This window comes from Nannobrachium achirus, assembly GCF_963921795.1.
Source record: "Nannobrachium achirus genome assembly, chromosome: 1".
NCBI lineage: Eukaryota > Metazoa > Chordata > Actinopteri > Myctophiformes > Myctophidae > Nannobrachium > Nannobrachium achirus.
Window position 1 is genome coordinate 53,909,080 of NC_137810.1, and position 25,791 is coordinate 53,934,870.

The following is a 25,791-nucleotide window of genomic DNA, read 5'->3' on the forward strand; positions in this document are numbered from 1 at the left end:
AAAAAGATGGCTTTTGGAGGCCCCCTGGAGGCCGAGGCCTGTTTCAATTGAAACAGGTGAAACATATCAAAGGCCGCCACTGGAGGGAGCACGGTTCTTGGTTACGTCACCACCAACAAGTGCAACCTAATGTAACAACTAACAAGGCACCTTGAGAGTGTGCCAACTTGCCCACCCACATGCATACAGACTGCACCGAACAGCACCGAAAGCAGTACTTGCGAGCTGAAAGTTATTTGGTGCCAAGATAGGTTCCACATCTGGTTTGTTGTCAAGGTATGCGCCTGGACAGTGTGAAAGAGTCATCTGAAAGAGTGAATGGTCACAGTGTTTGTGTTGCGGTCTCCGTCCCCTGTGTCTCAGGGAGGGGATGTTGCGCTAGCAGCAATAAGACTTCCAAGACCTCCCGGTGGCGATCTCTTCAGAATAAGCCATGTTGTGCTAGCAGCAATAAGAATTCAGGTGGTCAATCTCTTCAGAATAAGAGTATCTCGGCAGAGTGCAGTCAAGTTTTTATATTTTTTTGCATCAATGCATAATGTGGATTAGATTATAGGAAATGTAAAGGGGATTTATTTTTAAGGGGATTTATTTTATTTTTTTTATTCTTTTTTCTCTTTTTTTAATTTGTTTTGGGGCTTTTATGCCTATATAGATAGGACAGTAGAAATGGGGAGAGAGATGGGGAGTGACACACGGCAAAGGTCGTCGGGGTCGTGACTCAACCCGCGACACACTGTCAAGCATCAGAGCCTACGTGGTATGCACCTGGACTAGTAGGGCAGCGGGCGACCCGTGTTTCTTCTTTTTGAAGATGGTGGGAACATGTTCCAACCGTCCTCCCCATGCTCAGCGTCCATGTTGACAGGAGAGATTATCAGAGGAGCAGAGTTTCTAAAACCATCATTAGGCTCAGGACTGAAGAATGGAAAGAGTTTTCCGGTGAAGGTGCAGCCAGTGAAAGAGTAGAGATGAACTATACTCTCCACATCATAAAAGGAGACCAGACCCTCCTCATAATCCACAAACACTCCCACTCTCTGGAGATCCTCTCTTACAGGAGGGAGGAGGACATAAGGGTCAGCAGCAGCCTTGTACTTATTATCATAGCATAACCCTATAGTCCAGTAACCATTGTTGGGACTCAGTGTGTTTCTTCCTTTCCGGTTGATGGACTCTCTGGCCACTCCTACACTCCACTTCGTCCCTGCAACCTGAACCTCATAGTAAAACCTTCCTGAGGAGAATCCTTGTTTTCCTAAGACATTGAAACATTTACAGTGTCTTCCATCCTCAGATAGGATGAGGTTGCGATTTGCTGTATCAGGGTCCAGAGTTACAAGCACCTCCTATTGCTGTAAGCTCCTCAGCTCATCTGCCTCAGCATCACACAGCTTCTCCTTCATATCTTGACTGAGTCTCTTCTTCAGCCGAGCCACAGACGTCCTCACTGTCCCCACATGTGAAAACTGATGGATATTGACCTTTGTCCAGTCCTTGGTCGGTCTCCACCCAGTTTTGGATTTAGAGTTCTGGAGGAGGTGGTCTTCAGTGTATGAGAGCTGTTGCAGTTCCGAGCTTCTCTTCTCCAACTGGGTGACTTCCTGTTGCAGCTCTTTAATGAAGCCCTCAGCCTGTTTCTCTGTTGTTTTCTGCTTCTCTTCAACAAGCACATCAGTGAGCTCAGCCTGGCTTCTCTCAATACAGCTGATCAGATCAGTGACGACCTGCAAACCTTCTGCAATGACTGTATCTGCAGCTTTCCTACTGAGCTCTACAGAGCGTTTTAGCTCCTGAATCTTCAGTCGTCTTTCCTGGATCATCTGCTGAATTTCATCCACCGTCTTTGCTTCATATTCTTCTATCAACTGGTGGCTCCTGAACTGTTGAACCATCTCAGAAATAAAAGTATTGACAGATAAGTCTGGTCTCTTATTGAAGGACTTTGCACATAATGGACACTTACACACATCACGAGTGTCCCAGTAATGTTTGATACAAGCTTTGCAGTAGTTGTGTCCACATGGAGTGGCGACTGGATCAGTGAACACATCCATACAGATAGAACACAGGAAGTGATCTTCAGAGACGGGAATTCTGGTGGATGCCATTTCTACACTCTGAATAATTCTGGGGTGTCCTCAAGCAGTGATCTCTGACTTTACAATAGCAGAATAATAAGCTCAAAGGGTATTCCTATGATACAATAGAACCTCTTTCAGCCCGCAGCTGTCTGTCGTCTCTTTGACTAAAGCACCTCCTACACTGTGTAAGCAGCTTTTAAGTCCAGTCTCATGTCATCAAACATGACATCATCATATTTGATGCCAGTTTTGTGGACTACCACACGGCTCCAGACTAACCTCTGACCTCCAAGTAAATATCTGGTAATCGCAGGCTTGAATTTTCAAGACTTCAAAATTGGTGTAAGTGAATGCCTTGTGGAATAAAAGATGTGATGTAGCATTTTATGGTTTCATTTAAACAAAAGGTACAGGTTGCACTCAGATCTGCAAGAGTGACTTACTTAGTGAGGTTAGGAAGAAGAGAAGTCCGCACACTGTTCAGCAGCTCCAGCGACAATGTTATTTAAGTAGAAACAACGTTTCGACTCTTGTTTCTACTTAAATAAATGTGTCGCTGGAGCTACAAGAACAGTGTGCAGACTTCTCTTCTTCCTATGGTGTGTATTTTTGGTTCAGCACCTGAAACATTTTTGGAGATGTGCGTGCTCTGATTAGCCACAGGCAACACACTATAGTACTTGTCCAACTCTATTCTTTGAGTAAAGTGTGACGGACTACTTGTCGCACAGTTTTGGCAGCACACACTCGAGTCACGTCAAATCAACCGGCTTCAGCTTTTGTAGGATTGTTGTTGAGATAATTTATTAGTGAAATAATTGTCCCCATTGACTTGAAGGGAACCACATTTGCAATTTCCCAGAATTGGAGCTTTCTAGTTTATTTTCTTCTTGCATGTCTTTACAAACTGGTATTGACGCCTGAGGGCGAATTCTTGGCCAGTGATGTATATCGGACCAGTTACCCATAGACCCTTGGCGATATGCTATGAGAGCCAAAACATGCTTACTCAGTTATTCGTTATGTGAAAGTCCTATGATGTCTATGACATCTGACATCATTACCCTTTTATGCCCATACATGGATATCCCTGTCTGTAGAACATGCCACACAGATATGGGCTGTCTTGGCCATATTTGGATTCTGTTAGTGTGGTATGTGGCCGATGTGGCCTCCATATATAGGCATTCCCATATGAAGTCCTGTTAGATATGGGCTTAATATTGATGACATCAGGGAACTCCATATATAAGTGATTCTGTTAGTGTGCCATCACAGTGAAGCCTTACCCCCCGGCTCCACCAGGCGCGTCGAGCGTCGCGTCAACGTCAGCGCTGGGAACGCTCCCGTTTTGATTAATGAAGGGTGCTCCACTGCCGATGTCAGTGTCGGACGCTCACATTCACCCCGGTTCATTTTTTGACGCCGTCCGACACCGGCACGACGCCGTCATTTTGGTGGAGCCCTAGCCTTTTAGAGCGGCAAACCCATTCTGTTAAGAGTGGTTCCCTTGACATCACAGTGACAGAGCACTATCAGATTCACTATCAGAGCATGATCTCAGAGCAACAAACCAATAGAACCACAGTGTCAGGCATTATATTTGGGAATGCCTGACTCAGAACTCCGTATTTGGGCATAAAAGGGACACAGGGTCTGAGTGGGGCATGCATTTCCAACTTCAAATTAATAATGGTTGTGTTAGTGTGCCAATGTGGCATAGCATCACACACTCAGAAAACCCCTTTAGATGATATTCAACCTTTAGATGGCAGTAAACTCTCACAATTGACACAGATGTGAGTTTAGTTCACCTTTAGTTTAAAACATTCTGTGTTCAAATATACCCATAATCGCCAGGACCTGTTTACTCAAATGTATATAAACATCACAACGGTAAACAGCTTGCGTATTATAGCCTCCAAGTACGTGTGAATCTCACATTTATCTATTGCCACAGCCAATCACAGTTCACTCCATCAATGTGTATTTACACTAATCTGAACAGCCCTGACATGTTTATCGCCACCCAAACCACACTCCAATCAAATAAGAACAAACGCCAAGGAGAGCTGTTTGCTCATGCTGTCTGACACGTCCCTTGTGCAGTGGTGTAAAGTAACTAAGTACATTTACTTAAGTACTGTACTTAAAGGAGGACTTTGCCACTTTTCAACGCATCTTCATATAATAGGTCCTCACTAATGTTCATGATAAAATAGCACACATTTTTTCTACTCGGTCCAAGTCTCTTAGGAGAGCTGTGGGAAGTTCAGAAATCCATCGTCTTGTGACATCATCATTTTCCAAAAAAAAGTTTTTATCAATATTTTTGAAAAAGATATTTAGATATTTTATTATCGTGAGAACAATGGCTTCCACTTTAACATTGCAACTTTTCAGGAATAGAAAGCCTGCATTTTCTATTAGCTTGGATTCCCAATCGATGATGTCACAAGACGATGGGTTTCTGACCTGAGTGCCCACAACCCTCCTCTGAGAAAAAAAAAAAAAAGCTAGTTTTTAGTCAGGACCAATTATATGAAGATAGGTTGAAAAGTGGTGAAGTCCTCCTTTAAGTACAATTTTGAGGTATTTGTACTTTACTTGAGTATTTCCAATGTTCTGTACTTTTACTTCTACTCCACTATATCTCATAGAGTAAAATATTGTACCTTTACTCCACTACATTTATATGAAAACTTTAGTTAATGGTTAGTTTGTAGATTTAAATTATTATTACAAAACATACATTAACCGCTAAAGCTAAAGTACATTTTGGCCATTTGGTCTACTAGCCGATCTACGAGCTCACAATGCGTTGCGATGCAACGCATCGTGAGCTTGCTATTTTACATTTGAAAACTTCAAATAGGACGTTCTGCATAATGAGTACTTTCTACTTTTGGTACTTCAAGTACATTTTGACACCAATGCTTTTGTACTTTTACTCAAGTAAATGTTGAATTCCGGAGTTTTACTTGTACTGTAACAGAGTATTTCTACATTATCGTATTGATACATTTAACCCTTTTAGGCCTAGGATTATTGACTGCTTTAACTATTGAAAAATAGCAGATATACAAGCTCACAGCGCGGCACCGAGTGCCGAGCTGCGAGCTTGTAGATCTGTTATTTTTGAAAAATCGTGAAAATTTGTATTTTGCCCCGATTTTGCCCCCGATTCTGCCGAATTGTCTTTTGAATCCTTCTTGTGAGCTGCTATTTTTCACTGGTTAAAGCATTCAATAATTCTAGGCCTAAATGGTTAATTGAGTACTTTTCCCACCACGTCCCTTGTTGTGTGTCTGTGTGTGTCCAGGTGTCTGAGCAAGATGGAGGAGGACGGCCTGTCTGTGGACGACCTGTTCAGTGGGTGTGTGTTCCGCCAGGACGAGAGAGACATGGTCCTGAAGGCCATCCACAGAGTGCAGCCGGACTACCAGCCCAGCAGCAGCAGCAGCATCACCCCCTGCTCCTTACCGCTGGTCCATGACTTCTACACCCAGGTACAGTACCACATGCTGTACCACTATTTGTTGGCCAGTAGTGTAGTCAGGTTATAATAATCTCATCTAGCTCAGTGTTTCTCAAACTGTTGCATGTCAAGGACCCCCACATTGACACTTATTAGCCAGCAGACCCCCATTTGAAAAGATATGCCAGGGACCCACGTAAAAGAAGACTTTTACAGTGACTGACAACCATTTTAATTTTAAGAACCCCCAATTTGACATTCATCATGGTCGCCAAAGTTTCCCATGTTGGATTTAAAAGAAAATGTCCCTTTTTATATGTTTCTGTCTGCTGTATCAGTTTGACTGCAGACAGTACTCTTACATTAAACCGGGTGATATAATTGTCACTGTTTTTCTTTCAAAGGACAGGGCTGACACACACAGTACAGTTTGTATAACGTAATGCTTTTCAGAAAGCATTTGTAGTTATGCAAAATATGCATGGTCCTGTGGAAGTTGGCTTAGGGTATACAGCATTTATTTAGGAATTGGTAATGTATATCTATAAATAGAGATACATTAAGTTAAATTGCGTTTCAAGTGGGCTCTGTGTATGCTGAGTGGAGCAAAGCACCAGAGAGTTGAGAAAGCTGTCCGTAGACACCCGCGTACCTATGGAAGATGTTATTGTCGCTCCTTCACAGTCAGGTAGGTACTGGAATATTTATAGTGAAATGAACCATGGTTGCTGTCTTCTCGAAACGCGTCGCCTCCTCCCCTCTCCTGGTCCACCTGTCCCCTGTGATCCTCACATGATATGACGCATTCACAGCTTTTTGTGCACTGGGAGGATTCTCGGTCATGCTCACACCATATTTATTTTGATCTCATTTCTCAGTCTGATGTATTGTTAGTTAGATCTTGATGATCTGTGTGTTCCATTAACAGGCTGGCCATGTTTTAATTTAGCCTTGAAGTTATTCATTTTATCTTCCTGACAAAATTTGCCAAATTGTTAAACAAAGATGTAAAACAAGGCAGATGAGATTTCTCAGAATAAGAAACTTTATTGTCGGGGCGCCCGCTGGCCTACTGGTATGGGCGCATACCGCTTAGGCATTGCCACATAGACGTGGATGCCTGGCGGCGGCGCCGTTTCGATTCCCGATCCGGATGTCACTCCCTGGCTCTCCCCCCATTTCCTGTCAGTCTACTGTCAAAGGCATAAAAGCCCCCCCCCCCCAAAAAAAAAATAAAAAAATCTTTAAGAAGCTTTATTGTCACATCACAGATTTACAAAAAGTACAAAATTGAAATTACGGTAGATTTTGTGCAAGTTCTATTGTTTCTTTCATTTTTTTTCCATTATAGTCTGCTTATGATTTATTTTTGTGGGTGACTGACTGACTCACAACTGTATGTTGCTTTAGGAAGGCTGGCCAACTGACTGGTGTGATGGCTGTTGTCAGTGTGCAACAGCGTACAACAAAGTATACTTTGGGTTTCAGCTGCTCAGTCTCCCGGGAACTTTCACTTACTGTTTAGCAGCAGCCACACAGACTCATTTGAATATTGTAGTGTATAGCAGTGTTTCTCTTTACATTTCTAGATCTCCCCTCAACTCTGACTGTATACAAATGGACCTGTTAAGAGTTGCTGACTTGTATGGTCAATTTAGACCACCATAAAGGAACCCACAAAGTCCCTGGAATCCACTTTGAGAACCACTTGTTGTATAGTATGTTGGAATGTTGATGTGGCTTTTAGGAATTGCTGTTTTATGTATGGTATTTTCATTTGATGTCTATTGTTATGTAAGTTTCTGCCTTGCATATTGGCTTTTCACCTGTTTTCAATCACATGATAATAACGTAGTCTACCCTGCACTGGAGAAACCAATGAGGGTCACGGTACCATTTTCTGAGCCTCTTGACATTGTTGGCCTCCCCAGCATTAATTCACTAAAAGCATTCATTCTCTATTTGAAGTAGTAAAAAGAGGCACTCAGGCTTGGAGGAGAAGCGTGGTCTGTCGCAGGCTTAGTGTCAAACCCATTGACTTTGTTGCTGCGTTTCAGTGGCAGCGCTCCATATTTTTCGTGTAATCCTAACAACAAATATTATTACCACTGAGAAGGCGCTAGAGATTCTCTCTCCATGTTGGATCCTTTTACGCAAATGAACCGTGCTTGTCTGGAGCTGCGGTGGTGGTGTTCTAGACGATAGCAGCTCAGTGTTTTTATCTGTGACACAACCGTAAGCTTTGCTTTGGCAGCGGCCCACACAAAGTCTTTTTGAGGTCAGATTTACTATCCAATCATGTCCCCTGCTTAGTTGATCAAGGTCTTCCTTGCTGCAGCCTTTTGTCTGTTGACTGCTGACTCCTGTACAGACTCTGGTGGACTTGAACATGGCCTACTAGGATTCTTTTTTTCCTAAATGTTTTTTATCCCACGATTTTTGCAACCCATTTTTTCCACCCGGTGACTACCTAACCTGTAGTCCTGGTTTCTGCTCTCCCCCTGCCGCACCAGGGGACATTGGGGAGCACCCGGCTGGCTAGGGGTAGTATAGAAACCAGGACTACTGCATGTTTTTGTGTGAGGGCCTATGCCCAAGGAGACACGGGGAGAACATGCAAACTCACCACAGAGAAGGCATAGTATTCTTAACAAATTCGGACTAATGCACCTTCGGACTAATGAACCTTCAGACTTATGGGCAGTCCCCTAACGGTGCTACTGTATATATTCAGATAGGACAGTGCTTAGAGACAGGAAACCATGCAAAGAAACCTATGGCAAAGAGAGGAGAGACATACCTGAACAAGACGGGAGTCTGATTCAAGCTAGGTTCTGCGTAGATCCAAGCAGCATCTGGTCTGCTCTCTGCACTGACTAGTGGTACCCCAGCTGCTCAGCCTCTAAACTCTCTGTCTGGACAAAGAGAACCCTGCATTTACTGCCACCTTCAATGGTTTGTTAATTACTGCAGCCGCCAGCCATGGCCTCTTTGTGGCTTTGTGTAAAACGTATTCCTTTTTAATTAGGCTTGGGCAAATGTGATGCAAGAACATTTCCATATCGACTGGCTGTTAATTAGGGCCATAAATTTGTCAGCTGTGGATTTCCCACATGCCCCGCTTACTAGTGCTCTTGTTCTTATCTGCTGATAGTCGTTCCTGGACCTCTCAGCGAGTGTAGCTTGTGTGTTTGTTATAGGATAAGGTTATTGTTTCTGTCGGGCAGAAACCTCTTATCTCCATATTTTAACTTTTTGTTTTCTTTCGTAAATTAACTGACTAAATGATCACACAAAAGAAGCAGATTCGCAAGTTCAAAACGTGGAGTGACGCATTTTGAGATTGTCAATCTTCTGCAATTCTTTTTATTTGAATCCTGAAAAGTAACAGTTTTGGACATTTACACCAGTTTTACATCAGACAGAGACAAGTACACACTAGGCATGTTACAATGTGTCCTCACATGACACATCTTTTCATGTAAAAAGCTCAAAATATGCATCTCTTAAACTTAACATGTATTGTGATATCAGTTAACGAGGAAAGCTTATTAGATGAGATGAACAGCAATTGGGTATGCATACTTAGAATAGATAGAATGCTCTGCTTTGCTTTCCCGTTTAATACTTCTCCATTTTACCAACTTTATAAATAATGTTTGTTTTCCTATCAAAATGTGTTGTGAATGCAATACAATATACTTAGTATTAATAATTAAAACAGAGGGCCACAGCAGTTCCAATGGCTTACTGTGGACAATGGTCACCAAAAATAAACGAAGAGAAGCTTTATACTAATACAGTATATCTTTGAGGGGACAGTATGGGTTTCTCTAATGTAAACTTCAATTAAACTGGGGAACTATCAGGCCAATAATGCCTTGCTGTTCATTCTTATTGAGCAGGAAACAATGTGCCATTAGCTACAGTAGTTTCTTTATGATCTCTGCTCGGCAATCAGACTGTGTCTCTGCCTCAACCTCTGCTTAGCTTCCCTGACAGGCCTATTATAGAGCACAATCATTGTTTTACTTACCGAGTTGTCCTCACCCCACAACCACACACACACACACACACACACACACACACACACACACACACACACACACAGACACACACACACACACACACACACACACACACACACACGCACGCCTTTGTAAAAGCAGTGTAGAGCCCAGATCTCTTACAGCAGTGGTTACCAAGCTTTTTAGTTTGTGACCCAAAAGAGAAATTAGACGTTTGCCCGGGACCGAAACTTGTGAAAATAGCCGATCTCGCAACATGTTTCTTCGTGCCGCTTTGTGAGCTTGTAGATCGGCTATTTTCACTACTACTTAAACATTAATTTGTTTCCTAATTTATGGAATTTCAGATTTTTCTAAATAATTACATTTTATTTTTCATTCATGAACATTTTTGCTTTTTAGGGAATGTTTTTTTTTTTTTTTTTTTGAAAATGTTTTGAACTAATAATAATTTGGGAACCAGTGTCTTACAGTACAGCAACTTGGATCTGTTTGGATTGAGACGACACATCCTGTATTTCCTTTTCTTTTTGTGTTTCAGAGGAGCGACCACAGGTACCCCAAACTGGCCTTCACCCAGCAGGAGCTCCGGGATCGCTATAAGCAGCAGCTCAGCATAGAACAGGCCTGCACCATCACCATCGACTCAGTGGAGGCTCTGAAGCCTGTCACCGAAGACATGGCCAAGATGGTAAACCAGCATCCCTCTGTAACAGTAGTTAGCCCTTTTCATATCAAGGTCCATTATTCATTCCACATTTGAGCCACGGACCAGCATTTGATGAGATTTGGCCTCTCTTAGACGCAAAACGTAGAATATTTTGTTATCGTTGGATAGGATTTTGTCCACAGTTATGTATTGATGTGGTACCATAGGACCGATAACGGGTCAATCAAAATAACAGTTATTTTACATTCTGTAGACCTCTTGTAAATCAAGTAATGCAGGTGTTTAACAATAATTTTACTCTTGAAAGCGTAAAATGAAACAAAATCATTTGGCTTCATTTTACACTCTCAAGAGTTAATGATCTATAGACGGGTTTCTGGTCCACGTTACACTGATGAGAACTAGATGTGTGCGCAGGGTCGGTACCAAAATTAGCCAATGAAACCAGTGCTCCCCAAAACAACAGGTTTGGGGATTGGACGGAATTGATTACATGATACAGTCAGCTGTGCATTTAGTCTCAATGTTTGTAAACAAGAAACCCGTCTATAAGGGTCCATTTGGTTACCAACTCTCCATTATTTAGCTGGGGACCATCTGGAACCTCCCTCAAGGACCACTGGTGGTCCCCGGACCATGTTGAGAACCACTGCTCTATTGTCTAGTGTCATGAAATAGAAACAGCAGCTGAATATGTCATGAAATAGAAACAGCAGTGAATATGTCATGACATAGAAACAACAGTGAATATAATCCTACACAGAACAGAACAGTTATTTTATTTGTATCCATTAGCTCCATTGAGTGTAGTTCCTCTGTCTCTCTCTCTTTTTGTTAAACTTTGAAACATTATGCATTGAGGCCACACAGGCTTCAGTGACAGGAACATTATATTCCCACGGTGCCTCTCCTGGCCAACTGTGGTATTTACAGTTCTAGCCTGGTTCCCCTGCCGATACAGATGGGCTGTGGGCAGGGGCGTCACAAGGGGGGGGGGGGGGGAGTTGGACTGAGTTACCAGGGCCCAAAGTGGAGGGGCCCTAGTAACATTAGCTATTGAAAAATAGCAGATATAAAAGCTCACAGCGCGGCACCGAGTGCCGCGCTGTGAGCTTGTAGATCTGCTATTTTTGAAAAGTTGTGAAAATGTGTGCAGATCTTTGAATATATGTATTTTTTAAGCAAACATTTGTAACTCAAATTTTGCTTCTGGGGGGTCCCTGGAACTAAATATTTTGAGATGGGGGTCGGTGGCCAAATACATATCATCTTGGGGGTCCTTGACATGAAAAAGTTTGAGCACTACTGACATGGAAACATAAGTTTCTTGCACACATTTTCACAATTTAAAAAAGAAATAGCAGATCTACAAGCTCACAGCGCGGCACTCGGTGCCGCGCTGTGAGCTTGTACAGTATATCTGCTATTTTTCAATAGTTAACATTCATGGGGGGCCCTCAGTGAATCCTTGTACCCAGGGCCCAGAATTTGGTGTGACGCCCCTGGCTGTGGGAGACACGGTAGGGAGATGGCTCAAGTTCCCCCAGTGGCCAGGAAACATTTGCAGACGGCCCAGCCCGAATGATAATGCGTCGCGGAAGCCCTGGATGGAATGCAGAGTCACCTCTTCTAATCCTCAGGCCAAGCTTGGGGACCTGCTGTCTATCAGACAGACTGGGAGTTGGTTGTCAAACAGAGAGACAGCCGTCACACAAAAGGGACACGCGCTTTTCACACCCATACCCGTACACCAGGGGTCTTCAAAGTTTTCAGGCCAAGGACCTCTTAGTTGAGAGAGAGATGAAGCAGGGACCCCCACAACCTGTTCATAGATTCCATATAGTTTCATTGTTTGACAGCACAATCATCAGTGTTATCTTGGATTCATGTTAATTTGTGTTTTCAGATATTTAACCACTTGAACCGTCAATACTTAATAAACTTGACCTTTCACTCTGTACTTAGTCTGCTCTTTTTCCCCTCTACACAAAATCATTTTGCCGAAAATAGCCGATCTACAAGCTCACAACGCCTTACAGCGCAAGCCGTTGTGAGCTTGTAGATCTGCTATTTATGGCTACAACGCCTTGCAGCGCAAGGCGTTGTGAGCTTGTAGAGCTTGTAGATCTGCTATTTTTGGCTAGAGTTCTCAGAATATGGAGGCCTAGAGTTCAAGTGGTTAATATAAAAAAGGAGCAAAAGGTTTCTATCACACAAAGATTTGGCAGCCCCCCTGTAGTAACTCTACTGTACCTAACAATCCAGTGGCTGGAGATGCTGTGTGCAGACGGTGTTGTCTCTTCCCTCTGTTGATTTGGGATTGAATCAGTCTGTGACCTAGTTCTGCTCCTCCCAGATGGATGTTCTGGTCTCCCCCCTGTTATCAGCAGGCATCTGGGCCAAACAGGCCTGAGCAACAAATGCAATGCACGGGCACATAGCACTGAATTGTGTACGAATGAAAAGTATGCCTGTGTCCATCACCTGTCACTTACACCGGCTCAGTTTTGCATCAGGTCATTTACTGCACATAGGGACTCTGTTCATTGTTTCTCTCCATGCAGTATGTGAAGCCAAGATTAATGCCTACTGTATTTAGGATAAAATATAGCATAGTACTTATTTATGCTTTTTTACATGCATTGTGTATGCTTTATAATATATCACAGTATATTTGTAAACTATGTTTAATCTATGAACTTTTGTAGAACCTTTGCTTGTAGTGCTAGAGAGAGAGACAGAATCTGTTTCTTTGTTTGTGCGACAAACAAAACAGGTTTGATTTATGGAATTCATGTGCTAAAAGTCACATTTTAAGACTTTAGCACTCCACAATGACAGTGAATGTTTTCCCTTCTTAAGGTCGTTGCACACTGCTGCGTTTTTTCAGCCGAATATATTTAGGAGCGAATTTCGGAGCAAGTAAATAAAGGAATCAACCAGTTATGTCAATCATGTTTTCACACTGCCGCCCGTTTCGTATTTATTTTCGGACCACTGGGTCCCTTGCTCTCTCTATCTCTCTCCCTCTCCTTGCCCTGAAAAACGCATTTCGCAACCAAAATACGCAGCAGTGTGCAACCATCTTTATGTTTCCTTGATCACAGCGCGCAAAAGCAATAACAGATAAAGATGATCAACAATATCTGGACTTGTATCATGCATGCCCAGTATAAACCTCAAGGTTCTACCTAAAGTTCAGCGTTGCTTGAAAACATTAACGGCTGTTTTGCCTTCATCAGAGGAAGCTGTTGGCAGAGCAGCGGAACCGGTGGCGTAAGGAGCTCCTTCAGGCGTTGAGGGAGAGGAAGATGTTCCTCAACACCAACAACAACAACGCCAAGGTCAACAAACAGGTCAACGTCTACCCTTTCCTCTGTGTGCTGGAGGACAGGGAATACGTCGATATCATGATACAGGTAATACTGTCCACCTGCTATGATATACACCAGTAAGACTCCCTAATCGGGAGATAAGCGACCGTCAGGTCGCAGCGTGATTTAGGGCAAAATGTGTAGGAGCAGTGTCCAAAAATGTGTTTGAAAAGATTGGACTGATGGCGCTATATGGGACAGATCCATGTTGATGACATGAGTGTAGACATACTGTGTACCGATTTGCGGGATTTTAGGGCAAAATCTGTAGGAGCAGTGTCCAAAAATGTGTTTGAAAAAATCGTCCTGATGGTGACGCTATATGGGACAGCCTAAATGTTTAGATCTTGCCCCATGCAAGATCTCACTATTTCTATAGATAATGCATTGGTGACTTTGTTTCCAACTGCTAGAAACCTTGGTGTGGTCCTGGACAGCCAGCTATCATTCAAGGCACACATTGCATCAGTCACCCGGTCCTGTAGGTTCACACTCTATAACATCCGTAAAATTAGACCTTTCCTCACCCAGGAGGCAGCCCAGCTCCTCATCCAGACATCTGTTATATCAAAACTTGACTATTGTAACTCTCTCCTCACTGGTCTCCCGGCATGTGCACTTAAACCTCTCCAACTGATCCAAAATGCCGCGGCACAACTGGTCTTCAACCAGCCTAAGTTCTCACATGTCTCCCCCCTTCTCCGCTCCCTACACTGGCTCCCGGTTGCGGCCCGCACTGAATACAAAACACTGATGCTGACCTTCAAAGCAGCCAAAGGTATGGCTCCTCCATACCTCCAAAACCTGATCAACCCCTACACCCCCACCCATTCACTTAGATCAGCCAACACAGGGATGCTGTCAGAACCCTCGCTAAAAACCCCGGGACAAAAATCCACTCGTCAGAGACAGTTTGCCCTCCTGGCCCCCAAGTTGTGGAATAAATTCCCTGTCGCACTTAGAACAACGGACTCACTCGCTAGCTTTCGCCGTGGACTGAAGACTCAGACTCCACCTAAACCCATAGCACTACTGAAACACTCAATGACCATACATGAAGCTAGTTAGCATATGTTTTTAGGTTTTTTCTTTACTGATTATATTGTTTGTTTGATGTTCTGACATATTATCTTGTTTATTATAGTGATGTTTTATCTGCTTATTGTAAGTCGCTTTGGATTAAAAGCGTCTGCTAAATGCCTGAACTGTAAACTGTAAAAAAAAAAAAAAAAAAATATATATATATATATATATATATATATATATATATATTCAAAGATTTTCACAAATGTTCACGATTTTTCTAAAATAGCAGATCTAAGCTCATAGGGTGGCACAAAGAGACGTGCCATGAGCTTGTATATCTGCTATTTATGAATAGCCAAATTATAAAGTTAAAGTGGTTCAAATCTAAAACAACACGGATGCTTACCCGGTTTTAATGCAAAAAAAAATCTTGACTTCTTTTCTATTCATAGCCAAGACTTTGTCCTACATATTTTGACTGCTTACCTTTTGAGGCATACTGTACGTATCTTAGGGGTGGGTGCCACCCACCCCTAAGATCCACTGGGTGGTATGGAAAAATAAAATATCACAATATTTTTCCAAGCTGTATCACAACGATACACAATCTCATCACGATTATTTTTCATGTTGGTTTTTATGGTTATTTTTTAAGTTAATTAACAGTGCAACCACCTAAAAGGTAATAAAAACTAAAAGAACAAGAGTAACAGACCAGTGGTCCTCAAAGTGGGGTCCAGGGACTCTTCTGGGTTCCCTTTGGAAGGTGTACCAAGTGAAACCAAATGGACCCTTACGGGTCCATTTGGTTTCATTTCATACTGTCAGAGTTAAGGGGAGACCTTGACATTTTAAAGTTTGAGAACCACTGATATAGACCAAAATGCAGGTTTAAATGGATTCTGCAATGAATCTCTGTATTAACAATTCAACAGGATTTCTTTTTATAAGGCTCCCTCATTGTCTCACGATATATAGGATGTCTCTGAGAAGGCATATCTTGGAGACATTGTATCGTCTCAACGATATTTATCACCATATCGCTCACCCCTAATGTATCTTGTTGTTTTCCAGAGTCTGGCCAAACTTCCTTCCAGTGGAGAGTCGCTGACCATTCTCGCCTCCGATCTGGGCCTTCAGGTCTACAACAAATACACCATCCGACACAAGATCCACAATAAGTTGGTGGAAAAACTGGGCGCTGTCTACGGCGATTACACAGGCCTGCTCGCTAAAGATACCAAGGTAGACCTTTTTTAAATGTTACGTATAACTTTTACTTATCATGGTAAAAGCACAAACGTTTAATCTCTCATATCGGCTTCTCATCCTGTTCCTTGTCTCTCTGACATTCTCCCTCTCTCTTGCATGCCACCTCAAGTACTGTATATTTTCTTCAAAAAAGCAAGCATCTTCTCCACAATTATCTCTGTAAACCGCATGAAAGGGGCATGAAAACCTAAACACGTTATCATTGGCAATTGTACAAGAAACTATGAGATAGGCTTTAACCCATTTAGGCCTAGAATTATTGAATGCTTTAACCAGTGAAAAATAGCAGATATACAAGCTCACAGCGCGGCACTCGGTGCCGCGCTGTGAGCTTGTAGATCTGCTATTTTTGAAAAATCTAGATTTTTTTTGCAAGTCTTTGAATATATCTACTTAAAAGCTAACATTTGTAACTTTAATATTTGCTTCTGGGTGGTCCCTGAAACAACATATTTTGAGATGGGGGTCCGTGGCCAAATACATGTAATTTTGGGGGTCCTTGACATGAAAAAGTTTGAGAACAGCATGATTTAGAAGAAGGATTTGGAAGTCGGGTCAAAGATCGGGTCAAATATATTCAAAGACTTGCACTCATTTTCACGATTTTTCAAAAATAGCAGATCTACAAGCTCGCAGCGCGGCACTCGGTGCCGCGCTGTGAGCTTGTATATCTGCTATTTTTCTAAAGTTAAAGCATAAAATAATGGTTAAAGTGGTTAAAATCTAACGCGACTCGGGCGCGTTCCAGGTATTTGAGAGTTAAAGGGGAATTTAACTTTAAAACACTTCTGGGATCATTTTCATGTCTAAGTGTAATTATATTGCTTGATTCTATGTTTAGATATTTAATATTTATTTGATCAGACATGCCCAGATTGCCCACGTCCTCTGTAAGCCCATTCAACTTCAAACTCCATGTTAGAATCATGGAAAACAGACACTCGTGGTTCTTCTTACATATTGTCCATAATGAATGGGGAGAGACTTCACGTTTACATTAGTTATTGCATGCATACTTATAGGACTCCTTGATACAACATTACATTACAGAAACTATTAACATAATGAAATAACTAATCAAATATGTTAATTAAGGTCTCCCCAGTCATTAGAAAGTTACCACATTCATTTAACACTTAAGTTGCAATCAATTAAATGTCTTTGAAGGTCCAAGATGCCATGGTCTCCATAGACTTCCATGTAATTCATAGTGCATGGATCGTGCACGCACATGCCTAGATCATGCACCACGTGTGTGCACGCTGTTCACAGCTTTCAAACAAAAAACTCCGCTTGGAAAACATTATTTTTTCTTCAAAAACGGCCCAAACTCGGGAAACTCGGGGTTGGCACAGGGGGGGGTTACCTATACAAACTCGGGGAAACTCGGGGTTGGCAACAGAGGTGTTAAGCTTGTCATTCAATGCATTCTCACACACTGGAACTAGGTTGAGGGCAGCATCTGACCAAGAGCCAGACAGAAACTCCTCTTGTCACGTTTCATTTTGACGAGGGCTGACATATAATTTACCATTCCAAGCCTATCGGTATGCGACTTGAAGAATCCCGCTCAGCACAGTCAGGCACTCACTCAGCTGGCACCTCGTGAGCCCTGTGAGCCTTGTTGGCCATGCCTCAAAGGGCTCCGCTTCTGACTGAGGGCCACTTTAACCACTATTTTATGCCTTAACCATTGAAAAATAGCAGATATACAAGCTCACAGCACGGCACCGAGTGCCGCGCTGCGAGCTTGTAGATCTGCTATTTTTGAAAAAACGTGAAAATGTGTGCAAGTCTTTGAATATCTTTGACCCGATCTTTGACCCGACTTCCAAATCCTTCCTCTAAATCAGTGGTTCTCAAACTTTTTCATGTCAAGGACCCCCAAAATTACAGGTATTTGGCCACGCACCCCCATCTCAAAATATGTTGTTCCAGGGACCCCCCCAGAAGCAAATATTTGAGTTACAAATGTTCGCTTTTAAATAGATGTATTCAAAGACTTGCAAAGAAAAATCATGATTTTTCAAAAATAGCAGATCTACAAGCTCGCAGCGCGGCACTCGGTGCCGCGCTGTGAGCTTGTATATCTGCTATTTTTCAATGGTTAAAGCAGTCAATAATCCTAGGCCTAAATGGGTTAAAATGTAAAGAGGTCAAATGGAGCACATGCCACCTCACTCAAGGATTTTGGCTATCCAATTATTTTGTTGCTCACCTCATTATCACTTACAAGATGTTTTCACACTCATGACTCATGACATGGGAGATTGACCTGCGAGAATCTCTACACTCTGAAACACCGTTTCCCAAACAGTGGGTCCCATTTGTAGGTCGCAGACACATTTATATGGGTGCCTTCATTTTCGGTTCCCTGCATTTAGTTTTTAGCTATTCAAAAAACTTAAAAAACAACATTTTTCATGAATTAAAAAACAAATTCGAAAGTTTTTCTGTAATTTCTTGAAGAAACAAAGAAGTTCCAATTAGAAAACAAATGTTTAAGAAGTAGTGAAAATAGATGATCTACAAGCTTACAACGCGTCGCAAAAGCGACGCATTGTGAGCTTGTAGATCTGCTGTTTTCACTAGTTTGGCTCTTGGGCAAACGTCTACTCTCTCTTTTGGATCTCGAGCTGAAAAGTTTGGGAACCACTGCTCTAAAATGTGTATGTCAATTGAACCGAGAGTGTAAATAGAGAACCCCACACTCGATTAAATCGGGATTTTGCTGTGTGTCTCCAAGTAACACGTTGAAAATCCTTTCCTCCCCTTCTAGGAACACAATGTTCTGCCCAGGGAGCATTGGTGTGAGCTGGAGACGGAGCACAGTGCAGGTCCTACGCTCTGTGGGAATGAGACCCACTGGCCAAACATCGTCACCTTGGAGCTGGGCATCTACCTGTTGGACCTGATGGTCAAGAGCCTCAAGATCAGCAACGACATTCTGAACCCAGCCCATGAGAAGAAGCTCATACCCATCCTTTATCACATGTACACCTTCCGCAGCATCAGACAGGTACAGGAACGGGCTATACTTGGTCCTACCCAGGTCTAATACTATAGGTTTCCCTGATCGTTGTTTTATGATGCTGCTGGTGTCCATTAAGAATATTTAAGTTTAAGTATGCCAATTAATGGTGGCGGAACGGGGGTTTCTCTAGATGTGATCAACTGGCGATCAGACTGGTTAGTCTAATACACTTTGATCAGATGCGCTCAGGTCTCGGGCTGCAAGAATTAACATGAAGTACAGGATGCAGCCATTTACAGGATGAATAGGTTTTGTGTCACACATACAACAGTAAAATGGTAACATGACATTAGGTCGAACACCCTTTGGATCGACCACCAAACTCTAACCCAAACCCTAATCCTAACCTCAGTAAAACTATGCCTAACTCTAACCCTAACCCTAACCTCAGTAACCGTGACGCGGGTGATTATCTAACCTGCCGACGATCGTGGGTGATTATCTAACCTGCCGAGTCGTGCCGACACTGTTCGACCCAACGGCATATGGGGCAGTCCCCCAGTAAAATGACATGCACAGACAGGTAAAAATACATTGACAATTTTTCCAAATCCAGTAACCTGATAAACTTTACAAAATTCCCCCCGTCCCCACACACACCATTTTCCAATCCAACGCCTGTGATGCCAATAGATGTGGCATTCAGATCACGGTCAGATAAGATAAGAACTCCTTTGATATCCTCACAACAGGTACAGTATCTTGGGGTTTAGCCCGAACTAAAAAAAAATATATATATATTATTTTTGCAGAGATGTAAGTGATGAAGTGGTCCAGTTTTAATAGGATCTTCAGGGAGCTAGCCTTCATTGAAGCATTGAAAAGGATAAAAAATAAATCAGAATTGATCGAGGGCAGCAGGGCTGTGCTGTTCAGATTCTTAAATCAGAAGAATTGTTGTACTCTCTACTCTTGGCAACAGTCCATACTACTTTTGGGGGACGGCCATATCTGAATGAGTAGAGAGCCAGCGAAGCAGAGAGGGGCCCAGGTTTGAGCCCCGGCATTGTGTCAAGGAGACCCTAAGCAATCTAATTTTCTGAGGGGGAAAAAAATCTTGTCATAGATAACCTTCACTTGACAGGTCTGTCTGTCATTCATCGCTACATGGCTGTCTTCTAAAGCCTTTCTTGCATAGCTCAGCGCTCTCCTAGCCATTCTTGTGTTCACAAGTATATGAATTATGAAGGCATTTTCCTCCCAATGTGAGAGCACATTGACTAAGATGAATAGGTTCCAGGTTAATCCCTTTTTAGTGCCCCACTCTTAATTGGCTGGCTGATTCAGTGCCCTGAGAGCAGACAGGGAGGAGAGCACTGTTTCAGTCCTGGGAGGGCTCTGTCTGTAGTCTATTCCTAGAGAGGACCGGATGGATCCACCCATGTGCACTTAACCCATTTAGGTCTACAATTATTGAATGCTTTAACTAATGAAAAATAGCAGATGTACAAGCTCACAGCGCGGCACCGAGTGCCGCGCTGCGAGCTTGTAGATCTGCTATTTTTGAAAAATCATGAAAATGGGTGCACATTTTTCAATATATGTTTTTCAAAGCAGACTCAAATATCTGCTTCTTGGGGGTCCCTGGGACAACATATTTTGAGATGGAGGTCCGTGGCCAAATACCTGTAATTTTGGGGGTCCTTGACATGAAAAGGTTTGAGAACAGCATGATTTAAAGGAAGGATTTAGAAGTCGGGTCAAAGATCGGGTCAAAGATATTCAAAGACTTCAAAAATAGCAGATCTACAAGCTCGCAGCGCGGCACTCGGTGCCGCGCTGTGAGCTTGTATATCTGCTATTTTTCTAAAGTTAAAGCATAAAATAATGGTTAAAGTGGTTAAAATCTAACGCAACTCGGGCGCGTTCCAGGTATTTGAGAGTTAATGGGCTTTGACAGAAGTGCACATTTTCTGAGTCAAAGTCTCTGAACTCTCTCTCTCTCTCTATAACTTGCTCCGTCGTTTCTCTCCATCTTCCACTCTCCCTCTCTTCTTCTCCCTGCTGTGTGTCATTCGTGGATGGGTGAGGTCAGCCCATCAGGGGTGCAGCAACCTAATGATTTTACAGCCCAGCATGACGGTCTGACTCATACGCTGAAATGTTCCACGAGGTTGATGGATGAGGGGTAGAACATGATATCGGAGATGTTACGCAAGATTGTGGTTAAGGACCGTGAGACGTATAGGCATTAGGCAGTGGTGTGTGTGGAAGACGTTTGTCTTTCCTTTGTCAGCCATAATTAAAGCTGTCGTGGAGCAGACATATGTGCTTGTAAGCTCCGCTATTTACATCATCATAACTACCCTGCAATCAGTCAGGAACTAAATCAGCCGCACGCCGCACACCAGAAGTCATGATTAACCTTTTTGCTGTCAAAGCAAATACGGATTCCTCTTTCATTACAGTGTAATTGTGCCATTCATCTTTATTTAAAGAGACATGCTCTGTATGCCTACTCACTCTCTGTCTCTCTATCTCTCTCTTCCGCTAATCAGATCATCTCATGATTATCGTGGGGTTTCTTTTTTTTCACCCCTGCCAGATTGGCTTCCTCAAGCCCCACCCCATCCTGGCCCAGATGCAGCAGCGGGCCGTGGAGTGCACCAAGCTGACCTTTGACTCCTACGTGATGCCCATGCTGTGCCCTCCCGTGCCCTGGACCTCCGCCAAGTTCGGGGCCTACCTGTTGTCGCCGACCAAGTTGATGCGGACCATGGACGGGGCCATCCAGCACGAGGTTCGTTTGATTGATTGAGTATTTGATTTGACAAAAGTGGAGAACAGAACAAGTATAGTCAATACATTAAAACAAGGGTCTTCAACAGGGGGTCCGCGACCCCTAGGGGGTCCTCAGAGTTACTACAGGGTTTTTTTTTTCTCCTTTTTTATATTAACCACTTGAACCCTAGTGTCCATATTCTGAGAACTTTAGCCAAAAATAGCAGATCTTCAATCTCACAACGCCTCGCGAGATTGTAGATCGGCTATTTTCGGCAAAGAGGTTTGGTGTGGAGGGGGAAAAAGAGCAGACTAAGTACAGAGTAATAGTTCAAGTTCATTAGGTAATGACGGCTCAAGTGGTTAAATATCTGAAAACACAAATCGAAATGAATCCAAAATATACTGATGATTGTGCCGTCAAACAATGAAACGATATGGTGTCTATGACAAGGTTGTGGGGGGTCCCTGCTTCATCTCTCTCTGAACTAAGGGGTCCTTGGCCTGAAAACGTTGAAGACCCCTGCATTAAAAGAATGTAGTACAGTACAAGTACAGTTAAACAGCCTGCCTAAAAGGAGCCTCCCAAATAAATCCTTTTACGGTCTTTTTTTTTAGGTGCTGCTGGAGGAATGCGAGAACCTCCACGCCGTCCTGGACTCGATCAACCAGCTGGGCAACTGTGCATGGAGGGTCAACAAGCCCCTACTGGACATCATCACAGGCATCTTCAACGACCGGGGCAGCGACAAGCTGGACATTCCCTCCCCGTCGTCGGAGCCCCCCAAGATCCCGCACTTCCGCTTCAACGACACGTCGCACACCGCCGCCGAGAAGTCTCAGATGAAGAGGGAGGCGCTCAAGGCCCGGAAGAGGTGCAGCGAGATGCACAGCCTGCGCATGGACACCCTCTACAAGCTGTCCATCGCCAACCACATGCGGGACAAGGTGTTCTGGTTCCCGCACAGCATGGACTTCCGGGGACGCACCTACCCCTGTCCGCCCCACTTCAACCACCTGGGGAGCGACGTGACGCGGGCCGTCCTGGAGTTCGCCGAGGGGAAGCCCCTGGGGCCCCGAGGCCTGGACTGGCTGAAGATCCACCTGGTCAACCTGACGGGCCTGAAGAAGAGGAGCAGTCTGCAGGGCAGGCTGGAGTACGCCAACTCTATTATTGAGGACATCCTGGACTCCGCTGACAACCCTCTCAATGTTAGTCTACCTCTCTTAACCTCTCCATTATATTTTGAACCGTGTTATCTAGGGCTTTCACTTCAAGCATTTTTTACAGATCGACTAGTTGAAGCCACTGGTAGTCGACTAGTCGACTAGTCGTTAACATATTATGTCATAATAAAGAGCGCTGTGGCACGGCTTTCACAGCAGCCAAGTTACCATGACAACGGATACTCACACACAAACCCCACGTGTGCAAGTCAGTGCAACAACAAGACAAGCATTTCACAATCGCCACATCCATTTGAGCTGCTACAGTAATAGAAAGCCATGCTTACTCACCAATAGCTGCTGTCTCTCGTAAACAAAGGACATATATCCATTTCCATGGTCGGCTAGCCAGGCTAGCTGGCTAGCTCGCTACACAACACAAACACTCCTCTGTCTTTTAATTACTTCTAACTTCTAACGTCTGTCGGTCTGTTCGTTGTAGGAAGAAATGGCCTGTCCTCACTTGCTGCTATGATCGCGCTACGATGTTATACTGTTAAACAACTATATTCTGACTGTAGGACTAGTTTCACAACTCACTGCTGTGTGCAGACACGGAGCACTTTAGGTGAACTCTGGGTGAACTCCACTCCACTGTCTTTGGGAATATTAACCCCTCGGTGGGGAGATGCAGCAAGGTGTGTGTGTGACTGGATAATAATATTCCGTTTGTAATGGTTGTTAGACATAAAACAACTATAATCGAATTGAAATGTCTTCATTAAAAAAAATAAAAAAAAATAAAACGAAAATATTTTTTTTTAATTATTTTTTTTCGACTTTTCGACTAGTACCTACAAGATCGACTAGTGGTTATACTAGTCGACTAGTCAACTAGTCGACTAGTCGGTGAAAGCCCTAGTGTTATCATCATATCGTCGATGTCGGGTGAAAACCTTGTATGTCCAAATTCTCCAAAACAGCTTCTTTCACATTTTTTATTTAAAAAACGATTGAAACTAGTGAAAACAGCCGATCTACGAGCACACAACGCGTCGCGGTGCGAGGCGTTGTGTGCTCGTAGATCTGCTGTTTTCACTACTTTTGTGCGACGGCCTTGTATGATGAAGCAGGGCTTTACTTTGCGAAAGAACGTACACATTTGAAACTTGGAGATGCAAGGTTTCCACCCGACAACGACGATATATAAACTTAGTTAGCACATCTGCCGTCTGTATAATTATTATTGTTATTACTATTATTAGCCTGGTAATATACCTTGACTTTATGAAACCGCATAACCATCTCTCTAACAGTGACGGATTTAGTATCCTCAGAATGACGGTATGCGACTTGAAGAAAACCGAATAAATATGATGTTGTCACGTCCAGTGGGTATATACTGTAATACGTACAGTATGTGTATTACCATCAGAATGCAGGATGAGAAAAGCTCTTTGACTCTATGCAGGCAAGTATATGTCCCCGCTGGTGTTTGTATGCAGTATAAGCATGTCTCCTGCTGCTGCTTGTGTTTTGGCCAGGGTAAGAAGTGGTGGATGAATGCAGATGAGCCATGGCAGGCCCTGGGATGCTGCATGGAGATTGCCAAGGTTCTGAGATCCCCTGATCCAACCCAATTCATCTCCCACTTACCTGTCCACCAGGTACAGTATTTAAACTCTCAAATACCTGGAACGCGCCCGCGTCGCGTTAGATTTGAACCACTTTAACCATTATTTCATGCTTTAACTATTGAAAAATAGCAGATATACAAGCTCACAGCGTGGCACCGAGTGCCGCGCTGCAAGCTTGTAGATCTGCTATTTTTGAAAAATCGTGAAAATGTGTGCAAGTCTTTGAATATCTTTGACCCGATCTTTGACCCTACTTCTAAATCCTTCCTCTAAATCAGCTGTTCTCAAACCTTTTCATGTCAAGGACCCCCAAAATCTCAATTTTCTCGGCCGCAGACCCTTATCTCAAAATATGTTGTTCCAGGGACCCCCCAGAAGCAGAGATTTGAGTTACAAAAGTCTGCTTTGAAAAATATATATTGAAAAATTTGCACACATTTTCACGATTTTTCAGTAGTTAAAGCATTCAATAATTGTAGGCCTAAATGGGTTAAAAATGCTTTTTCAAGGAAGGTTCAGACTGTTGGATTAGCATGAACTAATTTGAATAATGACATTTCTATTGTTTACAGGTCAATCCATAACCTGGGTTTAATACTCCTGTTTTAATGTATAGGAGCTTCCAGCGTTTATTAATTTGACGTTTATTGTAAACGTATTGATGCTACAACCTCTCGTATTATCTCTACTTAGTCTGGAGTCCGATTGTACATAAATATAATGGCTTCAAATTACTAGCATTAGTGTATATTACCAGTTTATCGTAGCTTTGCTGCTGTAGGACGGGACGGCCTACTACTGGCCTGACGTCCTTTTAACAGTCGGCGTCCACTCCCATGACTCACTCGGACTGCACTGGTCTGTTGTTGCTCCACGTTCGAGTGCAGGTTTCACGCAGACTAACTAAACCTATACACAAACAGTTAAGTTAAGTGCTGAGCCTTCGTCCACCCCCCCCCCCCCCCCCCATTTGCTGTCATCAGCGATGTTTGCCCTGAAGACCTTGAAGTCACTCAGAGCTCTATAGTGAGAACATTTTGGTCGCACATGCGCCCAAATATCTATCAAGTGCTACTACTAAACGTTTTAATTAGTCGCACCGGTGCAACTGACATTTAGCAGGTCTCTTGTTTTTGTTTTTCTAACCACTCGGATTCTTAGAAGACCTACTCGGCCTCTGTGGCTCTAGGAATAAAACAAGCATGTGTATGCAGGGACGTGCTGGGCCCCTGATTCAGCCCGGGAAAAAGAGTTGGAGAGGCCCTCATTATGCACTATAGAGAGAGATCTCTCTCCATAG

General features: G+C 43.2%; 1 protein-coding gene across 1 annotated transcript in view; it reads left to right on the plus strand.

Annotated features, from left to right (window-relative positions):
- The window catches only part of polrmt (polymerase (RNA) mitochondrial (DNA directed)), a gene marked incomplete at its 3' end in the record, with an annotated part of 87,959 nt that overhangs the window by 21,362 nt on the left and 40,806 nt on the right, over positions 1–25,791 (plus strand). The window contains exons 5-12 of the mRNA XM_080730285.1: positions 5,407–5,593; positions 10,132–10,281; positions 13,503–13,679; positions 15,735–15,905; positions 18,712–18,951; positions 21,512–21,706; positions 22,306–22,899; positions 24,399–24,521. Coding sequence (XP_080586411.1) covers positions 5,407–5,593; positions 10,132–10,281; positions 13,503–13,679; positions 15,735–15,905; positions 18,712–18,951; positions 21,512–21,706; positions 22,306–22,899; positions 24,399–24,521 — 1,837 coding nt within the window. The remainder of the gene's footprint in view (positions 1–5,406; positions 5,594–10,131; positions 10,282–13,502; positions 13,680–15,734; positions 15,906–18,711; positions 18,952–21,511; positions 21,707–22,305; positions 22,900–24,398; positions 24,522–25,791) is intronic.